Here is a 16,480-nt window from a genome sequence, read left to right as displayed (position 1 = left end):
GGCGCGGCCCCGCGCCGCCCCCGCACCGGGCGGTCAGCGGCACCCCCGGGGGCGGCGGAGGCGGCGGGTCCCCCCTCGCAGACGCGGTGCCGAGTGCCCAGCCCGCGCATGAAGCTTCCCCGCGTCCGCGCGGTGCCCGCGGGCGCTGCCCGCCCCCTCGGCGGGGGCCGCCGGCGGCGGAGCGCGCGGTGCCAGCAGCCGCGGGGCAGCTCCGCGCCCGCCGCCACCGCTCCCCCGCCGCCCCGGTGCCGCAGCCTTAAAGGCGACGGGGCCGGGGCGGCTAAGTGAGCACCGGAGGAGGAGCCTCCGCCGCCGCGGGGCGGGGAGGGGGTCCCGGCCGCTCGGGGCGGCGTGGGGGGGGGGTGATCCCGGCTGGGGGCGGCGGGGCGGAGCGGAGCGGCGGCCGCCGCTCCGGCCCGGTTCCCCCCGCGCCGCCTCGGCCCCGCTGTACGGCGCTTTTAAGCGCTCCCCGGGGGCGGCCGAGCGCGGCCGCCGAGTGCCCGGTACCTCCCGCAGAGCCCCCGCCGCACCCCCCCCCGCCCCCCCGGCGGGGCTTTTGCCGTCCCAGAAATTTATTAGCGGTCCCAAGGCCCATAAAAGCGGGGCCGCCGCGTCTGGCAGTGATTAGGCCGCCGGGGCGGCGCTGCGGGCGGTTTTGGGTTTCAGAGCCGCAAAGCCCGTGACAAACAGCCCGGGCCGCCGCGCCGGGGCCGCCCGCACCGGGGTCGCCCGCTACACGGCCCGGGCGTGCAGGGCGCGGGGAGGCTTGGGGACACGCGGGATGTGGGGACGGCTGTGTGTGTGTGCAGGCACACGGGGGCAGATGGGCACCACGACACCTGCACGTGCCTGCACAGGACCCCGGACACTAGCAGACAGGCGGACAGAGGGACACCAGCGCCTACTGCACATGCGCAAGGAGCAGGCAGGTACAGGCAGACGGGGGACACCAACACCCACACGCGCACACAGACACAGGGTTACATGGACAAACGCCAAACCACAGGAGTTTATCCACACACGATGGGGTGGTCAGTGTGTGTGTGTCTGTGAGCCGAGGGGTTTCACACCCAGAATGTGTGTGCATGTGTGTGTGCCGGGCCCTCACAGGCAGTGTGCAAGGCTGTATGTGCATACCGGCATCGCTCTGTTTCTGTTTTTGTGTACTTCTGCACCCCGCCCCCATAATAGGATCCCCCCAAAGCCTCCAGGCTCCTCCCGCCTGGACACAGCACAGAAGGGGTTAAGACCGGCCTGTGTCCCCCTGCATGGGTCTTTGCAGCAGCAGTGGGAGCTGCGGAGTGAGAGGTGACACATGCACACACCCCCCAGGAGCAGTGCAGCGCTGCACCGAGTGACACGTGCTCAGCTTGGTGCGGAGATGCTCACACACATGCTCACCCTGGGATGCGCATGGCGCCGCGGCATGCACGGCTTGGAGCATAGATCCTGCTGCAGATGTGCACACAGGGACATGTACACACCTCGGTGCATGTCTCTTGCTACATACACACAATGACACACAGTGACATGTGCATACTTCGGTGCACGTCTCTGCGCACACACAGTGAAATGCAGTGACACATAGTGACATGCGCACACCTCGGTGCATTTCTCTCATTACACACAGGGACATGCAGTGACACATAGTGACATATGCACATGCTGATGCTCACACACACAAAAAGACATAAGCGCATGCCTGGCAGTGACAGCCACGCACACTCGGGCCATGTGCTCTGGGAGTTGGTAGCACCTGGCGATGTCCCTGTTCCCTGCATGTGCCAGCCTTGGTGCTTGAGGGGCTGGGGGCAGCAGGGGGAGGAGCGCAGCACTGAGGTGCCCTGCAGTGAGGAGGGGAAGGGCTGGGTGCTCCTGCGTGGAGGCCGGGAAGGCCCCCGTCAGCACTGGAGCCTGCAGGGATCCGGCCCAGGGCTCCCCTGGCTGCAAGGAGGAAGCATCAGCTGCATGGGGAGGCTTAAAGAGAGCGAAGAGGAGCAAGTGCTGCTGCAAGGGTGCACCCAGCCCACATGGGATGCATGGGGTAGCTGGCATAGCTGGCACCACGCCAGCATTGCAGCCACAGGCTGTGGATGGCACCGCTCCGGGGCGGCGGGGACAGTCGGGCCGGGACCCCACGGCCTCTGTCACAGCCCGACAGGCAGACACGGGAGAGAGGAGCCGCGCACGGGGTGCACGACCCCTGCCCAGCTCAGGGGCCCCACGGGAGCCAGGGGGGCACCGAAGTGACAGAAAGGGCCGCTGGGGTGGGCTGGGCCATGGGAGCAGGTGCAGGGACCGCGGGCGTCGGGGTGGGTGGGGGGGACGATGTTGCTGACAAAGGCAGAACGCGATCCCCCGGCTGGATGCGGCACGGAGGCAAATTCAACCTTGAAATTTCCTAGCAGCCGGAGCAATTAAACCCGGCGGCTGCGGGGAGGGGTCCTTGCGCAGGGCTCCAATGTGGTAGCTACCGCAGCTCCCAGAGATTTCCATGCCATGGTGGGAGCAGGGATGCCCTTCCCTGGGCTCGGAGAAGCCGGCGTGTGGATCAGCAGCCCCTCTCCCACCACGGAGAGCCACAGGGCTTTCACTTAGCCATTGCTGCATGAGTCCTTTGTCCTTTCCCACTGGTGACAAAGGCGCTGTTTGGGCCAGGGGAGCTGCAGGGCTCAAGCCTGCGTGTCAGGGAAGCTGGTGCTGTGATTCCCTGGCACCAATGTTGCTGTGCCCTTCGTGCAGGGAGGGCACCCTCAGCTGGCCCTGACGCCCGGCCGCAGCACAGCGTGGGACCCAAAGTGCGCCTGCGCCCTGCGCTCTGTCTCAGCTAATGCCCTGTGACAAGGCCAGGAAATTGCTGCTTAGGCTAATTCCTTGTTCTTGAGCTGCACAGGGCTTGTGGCGACCCTGCACTTTTGATCCATCTTCCCCACAGCTCTGTCAGCGCTGGGGACAGGAGGGAACCTGCCCCGGAGGAGCGTCCTGGGCCAGGAGGGCGCAGAGCGTGTTGGCCAAGCTGGGGCCGGCTGAGCTGCCACGCGCAGGACAGGGCTGGGCTGGTGGCGGAGGCCCTGGGGCTGTGGGATGGCAGGGTGCAGCGTGGCCTCACCGTGGTGTCTCCTGCCACGCTGCCCCTGCCTGCAGCCCTACCCTGCTGCAGCGGTGCCCTGGCTGCAGCGGCACCCTGGGTTTGCAGCCTGCCCCTGCCAAAGCATCACCCTGGGAGGATGCAGCGTTGCTCTGCTGCAGTGTCACCGTGTCGCTGTGTCACCCTCCAGGCATGGCTGGGGCCTGCAGGGTTTGGGGCAAACCCCCCACACAGGTCTCCGTACTGGCCTGTCCCGTCGGGCCCATAGTTGTTGCACCTAGTGTCCCGCCAGGCAGGGATGCGTCAGCTCCGGCTGCCGGGAACCCGGACGGGAAGCGCTTTTCACCCTGAGCAGGACATGAAGGGCAGAACAAACAGACACCAACGGGAGCTCCGAATTTGAGCAGGGAAATGGCGGTTTCCTGCTGGTGGGGCAGCGCGCCCTGCCTGGCAGGGCGCCCGCGGGTTCCAGTGGCGCCGGTGTCACAGCCGGGCGCTGTGCGGCCATCACCCGGCCTGTCTACTTGCAGCTGCTCCAGACTGGGTGCTCATGCAGGGCCCAGGCACCATGGGCAGGGACTGAGTGTGCAGGGAGGCTCTGGGTACCACGTGTAGCAACTGGCTCGCAGCAGCATGTGGGCCTGCACGGTGCATCGGGGTGTCCACGCCAGCGCCTTGGGGCTGCCCTGGTCCCCCCCAAGCACTGGGCATCCCCTGCCCCCCAGCACCCCGTTCACGGGCCCAGCGCAGCCCGTCCTGGTGGGGGACGTTGGTGACAGAGCCCTCGGGGCTGCCTGCGCCGGGGGCGTCTCCGTGCGGTGCCGCCGATTCCCCGTGACGGGGTAACGCGATTAGGGGCGGCATGCAGCAGCTCGGCCCTCTAATTTGCTTCTGCCAAGGCGCCGCGCGCTGCCCCTGATCTATTATTTAGCGAATCCATTTCAATAACAGCGCTCCGTGACGAAGCGCCTGGCAGTAATGCAATTAGGGGCACAAGCGGCCCCACCGCCGATAGAGATGCAGAGCGGTTTGCACATGGAAATTGCTTGCAAATGAATTTTCCTTTAATAAGGGAATAGCTCGGTACAAAATTAAACTGTCAGTAGCGCAGGCGAGCAGGGCATTGGCAGGGGAGCTGCTCACGGCCCTGAGCGCCCGGCACCCCGGGGCCGGGAGGAGGCTGGGCCCTTAATGGCAATAAGCGCCAGCGTGCTGGGGTGCCTGGGGGACGCGCGGAGTGACGGCTGATGCGATTACACCGTGCGCACGCGGCTCGGCCGCGCTCCCGGCGCGGCGCGGGGATCCCCAGCCGGGGGCTATTGGCAAATGATCTCTTCATTACGAGCGCGCGCGCGGGCCGGGCGGCCGCAGGTGCACGCGGGCGCGCAGCGGCTCTCAGCCTGTGCACGTGCGCATGCACTGGCGCCCACCAGCCGCGCGCGGATGCGGCCTGCGCGATGCCGGGGCACGTGGGTGCAGAGCCGCGGGTCAGGGCGCCCGCAGCGATGCGCAGAGCAGCGTGTGCGAGGCCGGCTGCGCCGCTCCGCGCAGCCACGCGTGTGCGGAGCTGCAGTGCGCACGGGGAGCAGGGCCGTGCAGCGGGGAGCGGCGTGGGCTGGGGACAGGGACAGGACAGCTGCCATCCTCCCCCCCGAGACCCCCCTCCCCATTGCCACCACCTCCATATGGGCCTGGGCCAAACTCTGGCCAAATGGTTGGGGGGTGGGCTGCATTTCAAAGCCTCTGCATGAGCAAACGCTGCTCCTGGGGTGCCACGGGCTGCTCCCCGCTGGCCTTGGGTCACAGCGGGGCTGAGGGGGATGTCCCCATCCCCGCAGCTGGAATGAGCAATCCCATCAGCACTACTGGGATGAGCAGGGACATCCCCATTCCCATGACTGGGATGAGCAGGGAAGTCCCTATCCCCATGGACAGGGATGAACAAGGGTGTCCCTGATCCCACAGGCAGGGATGAGCAGGGATATTCCCGTCCTTGTGGTCAGGAGCCACTGTGGCTCCAGCCCTGCAGCTTCCATTCTCCTGCGCGGTCTTGGCAGGAGGACACAGTCGGTCTGCAGCACTGACCCCTCCGGCCCACGCGTACGAGGGACGAGCTGTGGTGATGACCCCCTGCCACACACCAGAGTGCCCAGCAGTGGGGTGGCCTTGGGGTGGCCATGGGACGGTGTGTTCCCCTCATCCTGCCACTCATGTCGGGGATGGAGCTGGTGGGATGCTGATCCCAGGGGATGGGGACCAGGGATGTGTGCGCAGTGGCGCAATGGGCAGCCTGGACCCAAGTGATGCCAGTGACACTCTGTGTCACTGAGCACCCCAGTGCCTTATGAGCCATGCTGTGCTGCAGAGCTGCCCCGAGCACTGGGGGCTGCTGCAGACACTGGGTGTTGTTGGGGATGCAGTGGCACAACATGGCATGGTGCTGCACGGTGCAGCACGGTGCGGTGCGGCATGCCACAGCACAGCGCAGCATTGCACAGCACCATGCAGAGTGGCATGGCATGTCACGATACAGTGTGGCGCAATAGGACATGGTGCAGCACACCAGGGTATGGTGCAGCACAGCAGGACATGGCGTGGTACAACCTGGCACAGTGCAGCACTGCACAGCACAGCATGGTGCAGCATGGCATGGGCGGGCGGTGCAGCACGTGCTGGGCTTGCAGCGGCGCGGGGGAATCGATGGGGACCGTGCGCAGCGGGTCAGTGATATCATTAACCCCGAGGAGGCTGCGGGGCCGCGCCGCCAAGAGGTTAATTAAAAAGAAAAGTGCAGCCAAACGCGGCGGCGGCGGCCGTGGTGCGGGGGGGCGCGGGCCGGGCACGGGGCCGCCTCGATGGCCCCGGCGGAGGCTGCTGCTCAGCGCGGGGCTGGGGAAGGAGCAGGCAGGACTGGATCCACCCCGATCCCCCCAGCCCAATCCGCAGTGCCCGGTACCAGCACCGCAGCGCCCGGGGACCCATCCCAGGGGTGTTGCAGTGTGTCCTGCCCTGGGCGGACGTGGGGACATGGCAGGGCTGCAGCGGCAGCACCGCAGCCTGTGGCAGTGGAGGGTGGTAGCACGGCTGCCTTCGTCCTGTCCTGCTCCGTCTTGTCCTTCTGCCTGTCCTCTCCTGCTCTCTGTCCTGTCCCGCTCTCTGTTCTGTCCTGCTGTCTGTCCCTCTGTCCTGTCGTGCTCAGTCCTGTCCCACTGCCCATCCTGTCTGTGCTGTTGTGGGGGCTGCTCATGCACACGTTCTCTGCTGCACACATGCATGCATGCATGCCTGCGCGAGTGCACTTGGGCTGCCGCACATGCAGGCGCAACGGCAGGAGGTTGTTGCCAGCCCTTCCCATCAGGCTGGGAGGTGCCAGCACCTCTGCCCCAGCCAAGTGCAGAGGCTGTGCTGCACGCGCAGCAGTAGATCACCCTGTGCAGCTCCATGGTGGATCCCTCATTGCATGCTTGGCTGCACATCCCTCGGAGCATGCTACGTGGTGCATCCCTCGGAGCATGCTATGCGGTGCATCTCTTGGTGCATGCTATGCGGTGCATCCCTTGGTGCATGCTTGGTTGTGGGTCACTGCACGCGCCGTGGTGGATCCCTCAGTGCACACTTGGTAGCGGATCCCTTGGCACATGCTCGGTGGTGCATCCTTTGGTGCACACTCAGCAGTGATGCAACACCCGCACCCGGCACCCCGTCCCCTCTGTGCCCACCACTGGCTCTGCACGCCCACGTCCTGCATCTCACGTCCTCCATCCTGCGTCCCATGTCCCGCATCCCACGTCCTGTGTCCCACATCCCGCATCCCGTGTCCCGGCCGGGTGCTGCGGCCCCCCCGGCCGGGCTGTAATCAGTCCCAGCAGGCCGGGCGGAGATGAAAGGCGCGCGCTGCGGCCCATCCATCACGCTGTTTTCTTAGCCTGCTCCCCGGCCCCGCGCGAGGGCCCGAAGTACCTGCCTGCCGGCGCGGCCCCATTTACGAGCCCCCCGCCCGCCCTGGCCCCCCAGCGCCGCTAATGGGCTTTGTAATGGCAAATTACAGAGTGTTACGAGGGGAAGATTAATCGCGGGGCCGGCCGGGCTCATGCCTGCAGGAAACCCGATCGCCCGGCCGGCAGCAGGAATGCGGCGCTCCCGGCACGCTGACCCCGTCGGGACGCCCCAGCAGCCCCAGGACGCAGGGCCCCGAACCCACAGACATGTGTCCCCAGATGGAGGGACACAGTCCTCTGGGTAGACACTGGCCCTGTTGCAGCTGCCGTGGGACACGTCCCTGGGTGCCTGTGCCAGGAGGCAAAGGCCACCACGGGGCCCCCTCCCAGGTAGGTGACAGCCCGAGCCTGCACTGATGGAGGGGTTGTCCCCAGGACTGCTGCTTCGTCCCTGCACAGTCCTGTCCCTGCACGGTCCTTGCATGGCTCTCTCCCTTCCATTTCCTGTCCCTGCATGTCCCTGTCCCCCCGCATCCTTGCTGCAGGCAAGGCTCTGTCCCCAGAGCCCCAGTGGAAGACGGACCCCATCCCCACATTTGCAGAGCGAGGGGCGTTGTGAGGCCACCCTGGCACATGTGGGTGCCTTGGCACATGGGCCCCAAAGGCCTCCAGGTCCTAAGACTGCTGGGCCCCCGAACAACAGCCCCGTCTGCAGCAGCATGTGGAGCCCACGAGGCCACTGGGCAAGCAGACCTGCATGCTGCCCACTGCGGCACCATCCTGGGCCACACCATGCCGTGCCATGCTGCGCTGTGCCATGATTCACCGTGCTGTGCCATGCTGTGCCATGCTGCACCGTGCCATGCCACGCTACTCTGTGCCATGCTGCGCCATGCTGTGCCACACTGCGCTGTGCCATGATGCACCGTGCTGCAGTATGTCATGCTGTGCCATGCCATGTCACACTCTGCCATGCCGCACCATGCTGCACCACACCGTGCCGGACCGCACCGTGCAGCACAGTCCTGTGGATGCAGACAGCGGGGCCCAGCTGTTGGGTCTAGAGTTACAGCTGTGGGAGCAGGCCAGGCCGGGACAACACACGGGCTGCAGGACCAGGCCGGTCCCTATGCCAGGTCCCATCTCTGCCATCCCTTCTGGCCACAGGGCAGCTCTTCCGACTGCTCCGTGCGGCTGGAGGGGGGTCGCCCCTGTCCCGCGGCAGGGAGGATGCAGGGCAGACCAGGGCTAAGAATAGAGCGGCATGGGAGCGGGAGCGGGAGGAAGGATGGGGCTTCCTCTGCGACGGCTCTTCTTCCTCCGGCCCAGCCTCTGCCACCAGGCAAGGCGCGGGAGGGCTGTGCCGGCCTCGCCCGGACGCCTGGGCCCCCGGGGCCGGGCGGGGCAAGGGGCAGTGCTAGCACAGGGCCGGCTGCAGCGGTCCCAGCCGCACGGTGCCTTCCCACATGGCTGCGCAAGGATCGGCCCGACGGCGCATGATGGGCATGGCCGGAGCCGCGGGAGCTGCCGTCCCACCAAGACCCCGTCCGGCTGCAGCATTCCTGGCAGTGCAGCCCTGCTCCAGAGGCTCCCGCAAGCAGGAGGCTGCGGCCGGCACGGGCACACAGTCCTGCCGGGCTGGAGCTGCCGGCCCCGCCGGGACCAGGGCTTCCTGCGAGGAAGGTGGGACAAGGAGGGGAAGACAATAAACCCCAGGAAATGCTCTGAATAGCCAAGGTGGCTGCAGTGAGCCCTGTGCTGCGCTGCGCCAGGACGGAAGCCGCCGGGCGGCCAGGGCAGCGCCGGGGCTGGGAGCCGCCACAGCCACGGGAGCCGTGGGAGCGTCGTGCCCGTCCTGCTCCTGTCATAGTCCTGGGCCCAGGAGCTGTCCTGCACCCGGCATGGTCCTGCACCCAGGCATCATCCTGAACCCTGGAACTATCCTGCACCTTGACGCCATCCTGTGCTCAGGCACTGTCCTGCCACCCAACACTATCCTTGTGCCCCAGGCACCATCCAGGACTACAGAACCATCCCTGCATCCCGGCACCAACCTCGACCCAGCACCATCCTTGGACTTGGCACTATTTTGCACCCTGAGCACCACTGCACCATCCTGCCCCCCTGAGAACCACTGCCCCGGGCAGTGTCCTCGTGCAGGGAACAGGGCTGAGCCTGGGCACAGTTGTCTTTGCAGCGACTGTTTCCAACCGGCAGCAATGAGCCCTCAAGGCCTGAGCTGGTCCTGCTGCTTAAGCCGCTGCCTGGTTTGCCGCAGAGGGTGCAGCACAGGGCTGGGGGTCGGGCGGGGAGGGTCCTGGCTCTCCCATCTCCAGTGCTGGTCATGGGCACAGGCAGAGCTGGCACCTTCTGCAGGGCCCCACGGGCATCGGCTCTGTGGGACTTGCCACCAGCTCCAGCCCCGGTGGCCAGGCCGGTGCCGCGCGCAGGGGGAGCAGGCTGGGTGCGCCATGCCAGTTCATATATTCATTATGGTTGGGAAGGACCTTAGAGATCATCAAGCCCAACCGAGCCCCTGTGCCGAGTGATTTACAGGCAGGGGGAAGCGCGCGGCGCAGACAGCGCGGGCCATAAACCTGTGCGCAGGAAGTCTCGCCAGCTTCAAAGGCCACACGGGGCCGTGGCCACAACAATAGCGGGGCCGGCCAGGCCCAGCACCACAGCCCATGTGTCCCTGCGGTCTGGGAGCCCCTGGCCACCAAGCAACCTTGCATGCAGCCCGTGCATGTGCTCCCCGTGAGCCCGCGAATCCTGCATGTGCCACTCGGGTGCATGGCCTGTGCAGCACACCCTGCTCATGCCGTGCTCGTGCATCCCGCCTGCGCCCTGTGCTGCAGGGCCAGGGCATTCAGGATAGGTGCTGATCCCAGTGCCCCTTCCCTCTGCTGTGGGGTGCACAGGCTGGAAAAGGGGCTCCGGCAGCAGTGCCACTTTCCCAGGCTGCTGAGACGGCGTCCCTAGGGCCGTGGCCGCTGCGTCCGGCAGGAAGGTCCTGTGCCCCGAGCCTCCACTGCCGAGACAATGTGGGCATCGTGGTGCCAGGCTCCAGTGCCACATCCTGGCGGAAGCAGGCAGGAAACCCTGGGCGATACCTTCCCATCGGCACTGTCCCACAGGGCTGTGGCAGCTGGGACATGGCAGTGCTGGGGCAGGACAGGCACAAGGATGGCCAGCAGCAGTGCACAGAGCAATGCCAGGATGCATGGGACTGCTGGGAACAGTGCATAGAGCAATGCCAGGATGCACGGGACTGCTGGGAGCAGTGCATGAAGCAATGCTGGGACGGATGGGACTGCTGGGAGCAGTGCATGAAGCAACGCCAGGATGCACGGGACTGCTGGGAGCAGTGCATGGAGTTATGCCAAGAGCATGGAGCAGTGCTGGAGTGGATGTGCAGTGCTGTCCAGGAGTGGTGCATGGAGCGATGTTGGGATGCACAGGACTGCCAGGAGTGGCACATAGGGCCTTACAGTTGGACTTGATGAACTAGAATGTCTTTTCTAATCATAACAATTCTGTGATTCGGTGGAGCAGTGCTGGTGGGTGTGCAAGGCCGGAGCGGTGCACGGAGCGGTGCTGGGTGGGTGTGCAAGGCCGGCGCGGTGCACGGAGCGGTGCTGGGTGGGTGTGTGGTGCTGGACGGGCTCAGTGCAGGCAGCAGTGCCGGAGCGGGTGCGCACAGCCGGCTGAGAGCAGGCGCCGTGCGGCACCACAGGCCATGCGGGCACAGCATGCAGGCCTGTCAGAACCGCACGGAGTCATTTAAAGACGATCAGGCAGTGACAGGAATTAAATTGTGTTTTGATTTTCTCATTAGCGTAATCTGCAGCGCGCCTCGTTATGTGGTAATTTCCCCGCGCCGACATGACAGCTCATTCCTGCCACGACAGCCATATGCCAGGCTGCCCGTGCCGGCAGTGCCGGGGGCACATGGGTGGCCAGGGTGGCAGGAGGTGCCAGCCGTGCATCCTGGAGGGGTCTGCAGTGGCCGCTGGGGCCACGGACCCGGTGTAGCAGGGGCTGGGCTGGCAGCCCCCGGCTTGTGCGTCCCGGCGGTGCCCATCCATCCCAGTGTCCATCCATCCCGGCGCCCGCGGAGCGGCGCTGGCAGGTCCCGCTGAGCCGCGCTGCCAGGCGAGCCCAGCCTAGCAGCTGTCCCCGACAACACGGCAAGAGCCACACAGGGCGGCACACGGCCAGGCCGGAGCTGGGAGGCCACGGTGAGGGGCAGGTGCCAAGGGAAGCAGTGCCGGGTCCCAGTGCACTGTGTGCTGCACTCTGGGACTGTGCCGGGAGCAGGCCCATGGGCCGGACTCAGTGCTGCGCTGGCAAGGGGACCACTGCCCCATGGCATCCTTCACAGGGAGCACTGCCCCACTGCGTCCTGGCAGTGCGGGGCTGCTCCAGGTGCAGGAGCTGCAGAGTCCCTGTCACCTTTGCAGGGCTGAACCACCACTGCAGATGCACCGTGTCAACCCCCAGCTGAGCCTGTCCAATCCTGCCTGCGCGGACGGATCCTGGGGTCCCTGTGGAGCTAGGGAGCTCCTGGAGTCCCAGCATCCTGGGCTCCCTCTGTCCCCTGGGATCCCCCTGCACCTCTGAGCTCTCTGCATCCTTGGTTTCCCTGGACACTCTGTTCTCATGCTGCACCCCCAGACTACCCTGAACTTCCGGGGCTCCTGTGCACCCCCGGGTTCCCCCTGCACCCCGGGCTCCCCCTGCTCTGCTGGCCTCCCCTTGCACCACAGTTTATCCCCCACTCTGGGGTCCCCATGACACTCGGATTCTCCCAGCACCCCTGGGCTCCCCTGCAGCCCCAGTGTTACCCTCGGGGAGACCCCCCTGCGCCCCATGGCCCGGCTGCATCCCGTCCCCCGAGCGATGCCCACCCGGGGGTACTCGGTGCAGGGCTCCGTGCCGGGCTCGGCGGCCGAGCCGCAGCCTCCCGGCCCCGACGAGTGACGCAGCCCGGCCGGGCTGGGGGCACCGGGGGCCGCGGCTGCCCCGGGCAGCACCCGGGCCCCCCCGGGGCAGCGCCTGTTCATTTAGCAACGTCAGCCCCGCAGTTGGTTTGAATTAAGCTCCGTGCGCGGCGCTGATAAGTGCGGGGGCGGGGGGGGGCTCTGCAACCGCGAGGCGGCCCCGCCGACAGCGCAACTGCCAGAGCCGCTGCTGAAAGACACGGGGCGGCCCCCGGCTCGCGGCCGGCCGGGCCCTGCGCCGCCCCCCGCCCCGCCGCCCCCCGCCCCGGGCCCGGGCCACGGCGGGGCCGCGGCCTCCCCCGGCGCCCGCGTGAGGGACGGGCGACAGCTGAACCGCGGGGCCGGTAACCGGATCCCCCCGCCGCGCCGGCGGGAGCGGCCGCGGGCGTCGCCCCGGCGGAGCCGCCCGGAGGGGCGGGCGGGCCCGGGCACGGTCAGAGCCCACCCGGCGGCGGCGCGGGCCGGGGAGCCCCGCGGGAGCCCTGCTCCCCTCCCGGCGGGGCCGGGCCGGAGCGCGGCCGCCCCGCGGGGAGCTGCACCCGGGGCCCCGCTGCCCCCCGGCCGTAGGCGGCGGCCCCCAGCCAGGACCCCGGCAGCTGCTCGGGGCGGCAGCAGCGCCCGCAACAGCGGGGCAGGGGTGGCCGGGCTGTCCCGGCGCTCCAACCTGGGGCCCCAGGGGCTGTAGCCTCTCCAGAGCCTCTTGTCCCCATGCTGCGCCCCATAGCGCCCCTTTGTGTCCTCCCCTCCACCCGCCTGCCATCACCACAGTGCCCCCCAGCCTCCCCCTCCTTGTCCCCCCACAGCCCCCAGCTTGCAGGCACCCCGGAGGGTGTGGGGGGAGGCCCTGCTCTCCGCAGCCCCCCTCCCAGGAACGCTGGAGAAGCAGAGCCTTCAACCTGCCCCCCTCTCAGCTCACCCCTGTCCACAGCAGGACCAGGCCCATTTTCAAAGATTTTATTCAAAAAATAAACTCAAGCAGGAGGGGTATTAAGTTAAGGGGGGTGAGGCGGGGCAGGGGGGCCGGGCAGCACCCGTGCCCAGCCCCTACCTCCTCTTGTCCTTGATGCTGTAGTGCAGCAGCAGCGGTGCGGGCTGCAGGAGAGAGGCACTGTGAGGACAGCACCCTCCTGTCCCCCAGGCACAGCCCCACAGCGGCCGTGGGGGACACTCGGCACCCAGACCCGCTCTGGGCCCCAGGCAGGCAGGAGGGGACACCCACCTTGCCAAACCAGCGCGAGAGCCAGAGCTGCTTCATGGTCATGTGGTCAGGGAGGACCTCGTTGTCGAAGAGGATCTGCACCTGGGTGGGGAGGGTCCTGTGGCACCTGGGGAGGCCCACGGTGCCCCCAAGGGGGTCCCCCAGCCCCGGGCACACTCACGTGCTGCAGCGCCAGCTCCAGGCGGTGACACAGGACCCTGCGCAGGTGCCGGATCTGCGCCCGCACCGAGCACCTCACGTACTTGTGCTGCGGGGGGCACAGCAGTCACGGGGCGGCCGGCAGCCTAGCGCCCCGCGGAGCCTGCGGGGCCCCTCGCGCGCTCACCTGCAGGACGGCCTTGCCCTTGTCCTTGCTGCAGCTGCGGAGGGAAGGGCAGGGGCAGCCGCGGGCAGCGGGGGGCTGCCCCGCGCGGCGTCCCTGCTGCGGCCCCGGCCCCGCGCCCCCGCGCCGCGCTCACCTCTGCCGCTCCAGGCACAGCGAGACGTGCTCGTCGTAGCGGAAGTAGTGGGCGCGCGAGTGGTCGAAGGTGCTGTAGGGCAGCCCCATGGGGTCCCCCCCGACCGGGTCTGCGCAGCAGCGAGGGGGGCGGGGGTCAGCCTGCGCCCCCCGGCCCGGGCAGGCTCAGAGCCGGCTCAGCCGGGGGGCGGCGGTGGGACCCCGGCCCCCCCTGCCCCCGTCCCGCGCACCCTCGCTGCTGGGCTGCGTCACCCGGTCGAGGCCGCGGGACTGGTAGAACTCGCGGATCCTCTTCTCCTCGCCTGTGGGGCAGAGAGCGGGGCTGAGGGCCGTCCCGCGAGGCCGGGGAGCCCCCGCTGCCCTCCCCGGGTGCGGGGGGCCGGACCCTCCCCAGGGCCGTCACCAAACCCGCTCTTCTGCAGGGCCTGGCCTGGGTCCTCACTCGGGATACAGGAACCAGCCCCGTCTCGGCACCCTCTCCCCTCAGTCCCCACTTTTCCAAGGAGCCGGTGATTCCGGCAAGATGCCCCCGTCCCGCTCCGATCGCGGAGCTGCTGTGGCTGCCCTGCCGGCACGCTCAGTGTGCAGCCCCCGCCCCGGGACGCTCCCCTCGCAGCCGCTCCCGCCTCAGACTGTTCCTGGGGATCAGACCCCGGTGACAAACACGGCCAGTGGGGACAGCCGTGGGGGAGAGCCCCTCCTGATCAAAGCGGGGGCTCCTTGCACCGGCTCCGCTCCCTGGGGGCTCTCACAGACCCTACTGCCCCCTCTGGTTCTGCGAGCACCGGCCGCTCGCTCCGGCCTCCTCTCCCCTGCCTTGAGGGCTGCTTTTTGCAAGAGCCGTGTCCCCCCCGCCGGCCCCCCGGCCAGGGCCACTCACTCTCCTGCAGGCCGGGCACCAGCTTGTAGACGATGTCCTGCATGACGCGGTCCAGCTTGAGGTTGAGCAGCGGCTGCGTCTCGTGGATCTTGGTGTTGCACATGGGGCAGTACTTGCTGGTCTGCAGGTACTTCACGATGCAGCTCTTGCAGACTGTGCGAGACGGAGACGCCGGTGGCTGCAGCACAGCCCGGCTCCGGCCGGGCTGCGTTCCCAGAGCGCCCGGTCCCGCATGCTGCAGCCGCCCCCGCGCGGGCACTCACACGTGTGCAGGCACTCGGTGATGGTGGTGGCGTCGATGAAGTAGCCGGCGCAGAGGCAGCACACGATGTGCTCGTTCAGCTCCTTCATCTTCACCTTCACCTCCTCCTGCGGGCAGGCGCGGGCACGGCTCCAGGCCCGGCAGGGCAGGGCCCGGGCGGCTCCCGGGGGCCGGCGCTGCCATGGCCGAGCGGAGCCGGGCGCTCCGGGGCGCCCGGCAAGGGAGCCCGGTCCCCGCGGTGCGGAGCAAGGGTGGCCCGGCTGCCTCCAGCGCCCGCCCCCACACGGGCACCTATGTCCTATAGGCACGGACTGCACCCACCCTACACACTGCAGCTGGCCCTGTCCCGTACCTGTGCATTGCACCTACGCCTGGATCCGCTGCACCTGGGCATTGCACCTGCCTCCCACACTGCTCCTGCACCTCTGCCTGCTGCAGCTGCCCTGCCCCATGTACCTGTGCATTGCTCCCGGCCCCGCCCCCTCTGCCGGCCCTGCCCTATCACACCTGTGAACGGCACCTATGCCCCGCCCCCGGCCCCGCCCCTTGCGCATGCACATCACACCTGCGCCCGCCCCGGCCCCGCCCACACACAGCCCGTTGCCCCACCTGGCCCCGCCCCTGGCCCCGCCCCCTGGCCCCGCCCGCACGTGGCAGCGCTCCTGGTCCCGCCCTCCCCGGCCACGCCCCCTGCCTCGCCCGCGCGGCGCCCCGTGGCACGCGGAGGGGCGGGCTCGCGCATGCGCGCGGCAGGGAGCGCCACGGCGCTGGCGTGGCTCGCGCGCCCCCGCGCGGCGGACGCCGGTGCCCTCTTCCGCCCACGCATGCGCGCTCGCCTGGTACCGTCGGCGCGGTGCGGCCCGCGGCCGCTCACCTCGTTCCGCAGCGGGTCCATCTTGTAGACGGCCTGGAGCTGGTTCCGCAGCCGCATGGCGATCGCCATCGGGCCCCCCTGAGGAGGCGACGCCATCTTAGAACCTCCTCCGCCTCCACGCTCACTTCCGGGTTCGGGGCGGGTCCTGCCGCAGCCACCGCCCCCGACTACATCTCCCGGCGTGCCCCGCGTCGCAGGGCGCGGCGCATGCTGGGAGCGCGCAGGAGCCCGCCTGCCCCCTGGCGGAGGCGGCGGGGGGCGCAGCCCGGGGGGCCCCAGGGCCCGCAGTCACGTGGTCCCCGCTCCGCCCCCGCCGCAGCCCCCCGGCCCCGCTCCCTGGGGGCGGGCGGGAGCCCCTCAACGCGGGCCAATGGCGGCCAGCGCTTTCCTGACAGACAGCCGCTGCGGCCAATAGGAGCGCCCGCCGGCAGGGGGCAGCCGAGGGCCGCGGGGAGGGCACGGTCACAGTGGGTCTCCCGGCTGCCCGCGTGGGGGCTCCCCTCGGCAGGGACCCTGCGGCGGGGGGCAGCGTGAGGCGCCCCCCGCGCCTCCCGGTTCTCAGCACCCCCGTGCGGCGGTGTGGGGCGGGGGCCGTGGGTGCGGGGCCGGGCTAGGGGCTGCTCTGGCTCAGTGCGAGCTGGGGACATGGGGGCGCAGGGCGCTGGTTGGCGCTGGGTGCCCCGGGTCGAGGATCAGGGTGCAAGACCAGGGGGTGCAGGGGCAGGGGACGCAGGGCCGCTGGATACCGGAGGTGCAGGG

At 68.7% G+C, this 16,480-nt stretch overlaps 1 protein-coding gene across 2 annotated transcripts; it reads right to left on the bottom strand.

Annotated features, from left to right (window-relative positions):
* Positions 1–12,968: 12,968 nt before the first annotated feature.
* On the bottom strand, positions 12,969–15,825 carry PCGF1 (polycomb group ring finger 1). Of its 2 annotated transcripts, none has more exons than XM_088526625.1 (9): positions 15,722–15,825; positions 14,849–14,954; positions 14,586–14,738; positions 13,936–14,007; positions 13,707–13,815; positions 13,574–13,607; positions 13,409–13,495; positions 13,249–13,329; positions 12,969–13,121 (listed from the first exon to the last, which is right to left on the bottom strand). In XM_088526625.1, the coding sequence occupies exons 1-9, from the start codon at positions 15,815–15,817 to the stop codon at positions 13,074–13,076; spliced, it is 786 nt and encodes a 261-aa protein (XP_088382751.1). In that variant the 5' UTR covers positions 15,818–15,825; the 3' UTR covers positions 12,969–13,073. The 2 variants fall into 2 exon arrangements, with proteins under 2 accessions (XP_088382751.1, XP_088382752.1); XM_088526626.1 differs by having other exon boundaries at positions 13,409–13,492.
* Positions 15,826–16,480: the final 655 nt, after the last annotated feature.

This window comes from Tinamus guttatus, unplaced genomic scaffold, assembly GCF_059628265.1.
Source record: "Tinamus guttatus ecotype Peru unplaced genomic scaffold, ASM5962826v1 Tinamus_guttatus_pri_ptg000247l, whole genome shotgun sequence".
Classification (NCBI taxonomy): domain Eukaryota; kingdom Metazoa; phylum Chordata; class Aves; order Tinamiformes; family Tinamidae; genus Tinamus; species Tinamus guttatus.
Note: the sequence above shows the minus strand (reverse complement) of the source record. Positions and strands in the feature narration are given on the sequence as shown.

What these genes read in the sequence shown, in the direction of transcription:
- PCGF1 (XM_088526625.1), bottom strand. Translation starts at nt 15,817, where the DNA reads ATGGCGTCGCCTCCTCAGGGGGGCCCGATGGCGATCGCCATGCGGCTG. An exon ending in CACCGAGTGCCTGCACACGT is followed by an intron (nt 14,739 to 14,848) that starts GTGAGTGCCCGC and finishes CGTCTCGCACAG; the next exon opens with TCTGCAAGAGCTGCATCGTG. An exon ending in AGGGCAAGGCCGTCCTGCAG is followed by an intron (nt 13,496 to 13,573) that starts GTGAGCGCGCGA and finishes TGCCCCCCGCAG; the next exon opens with CACAAGTACGTGAGGTGCTC.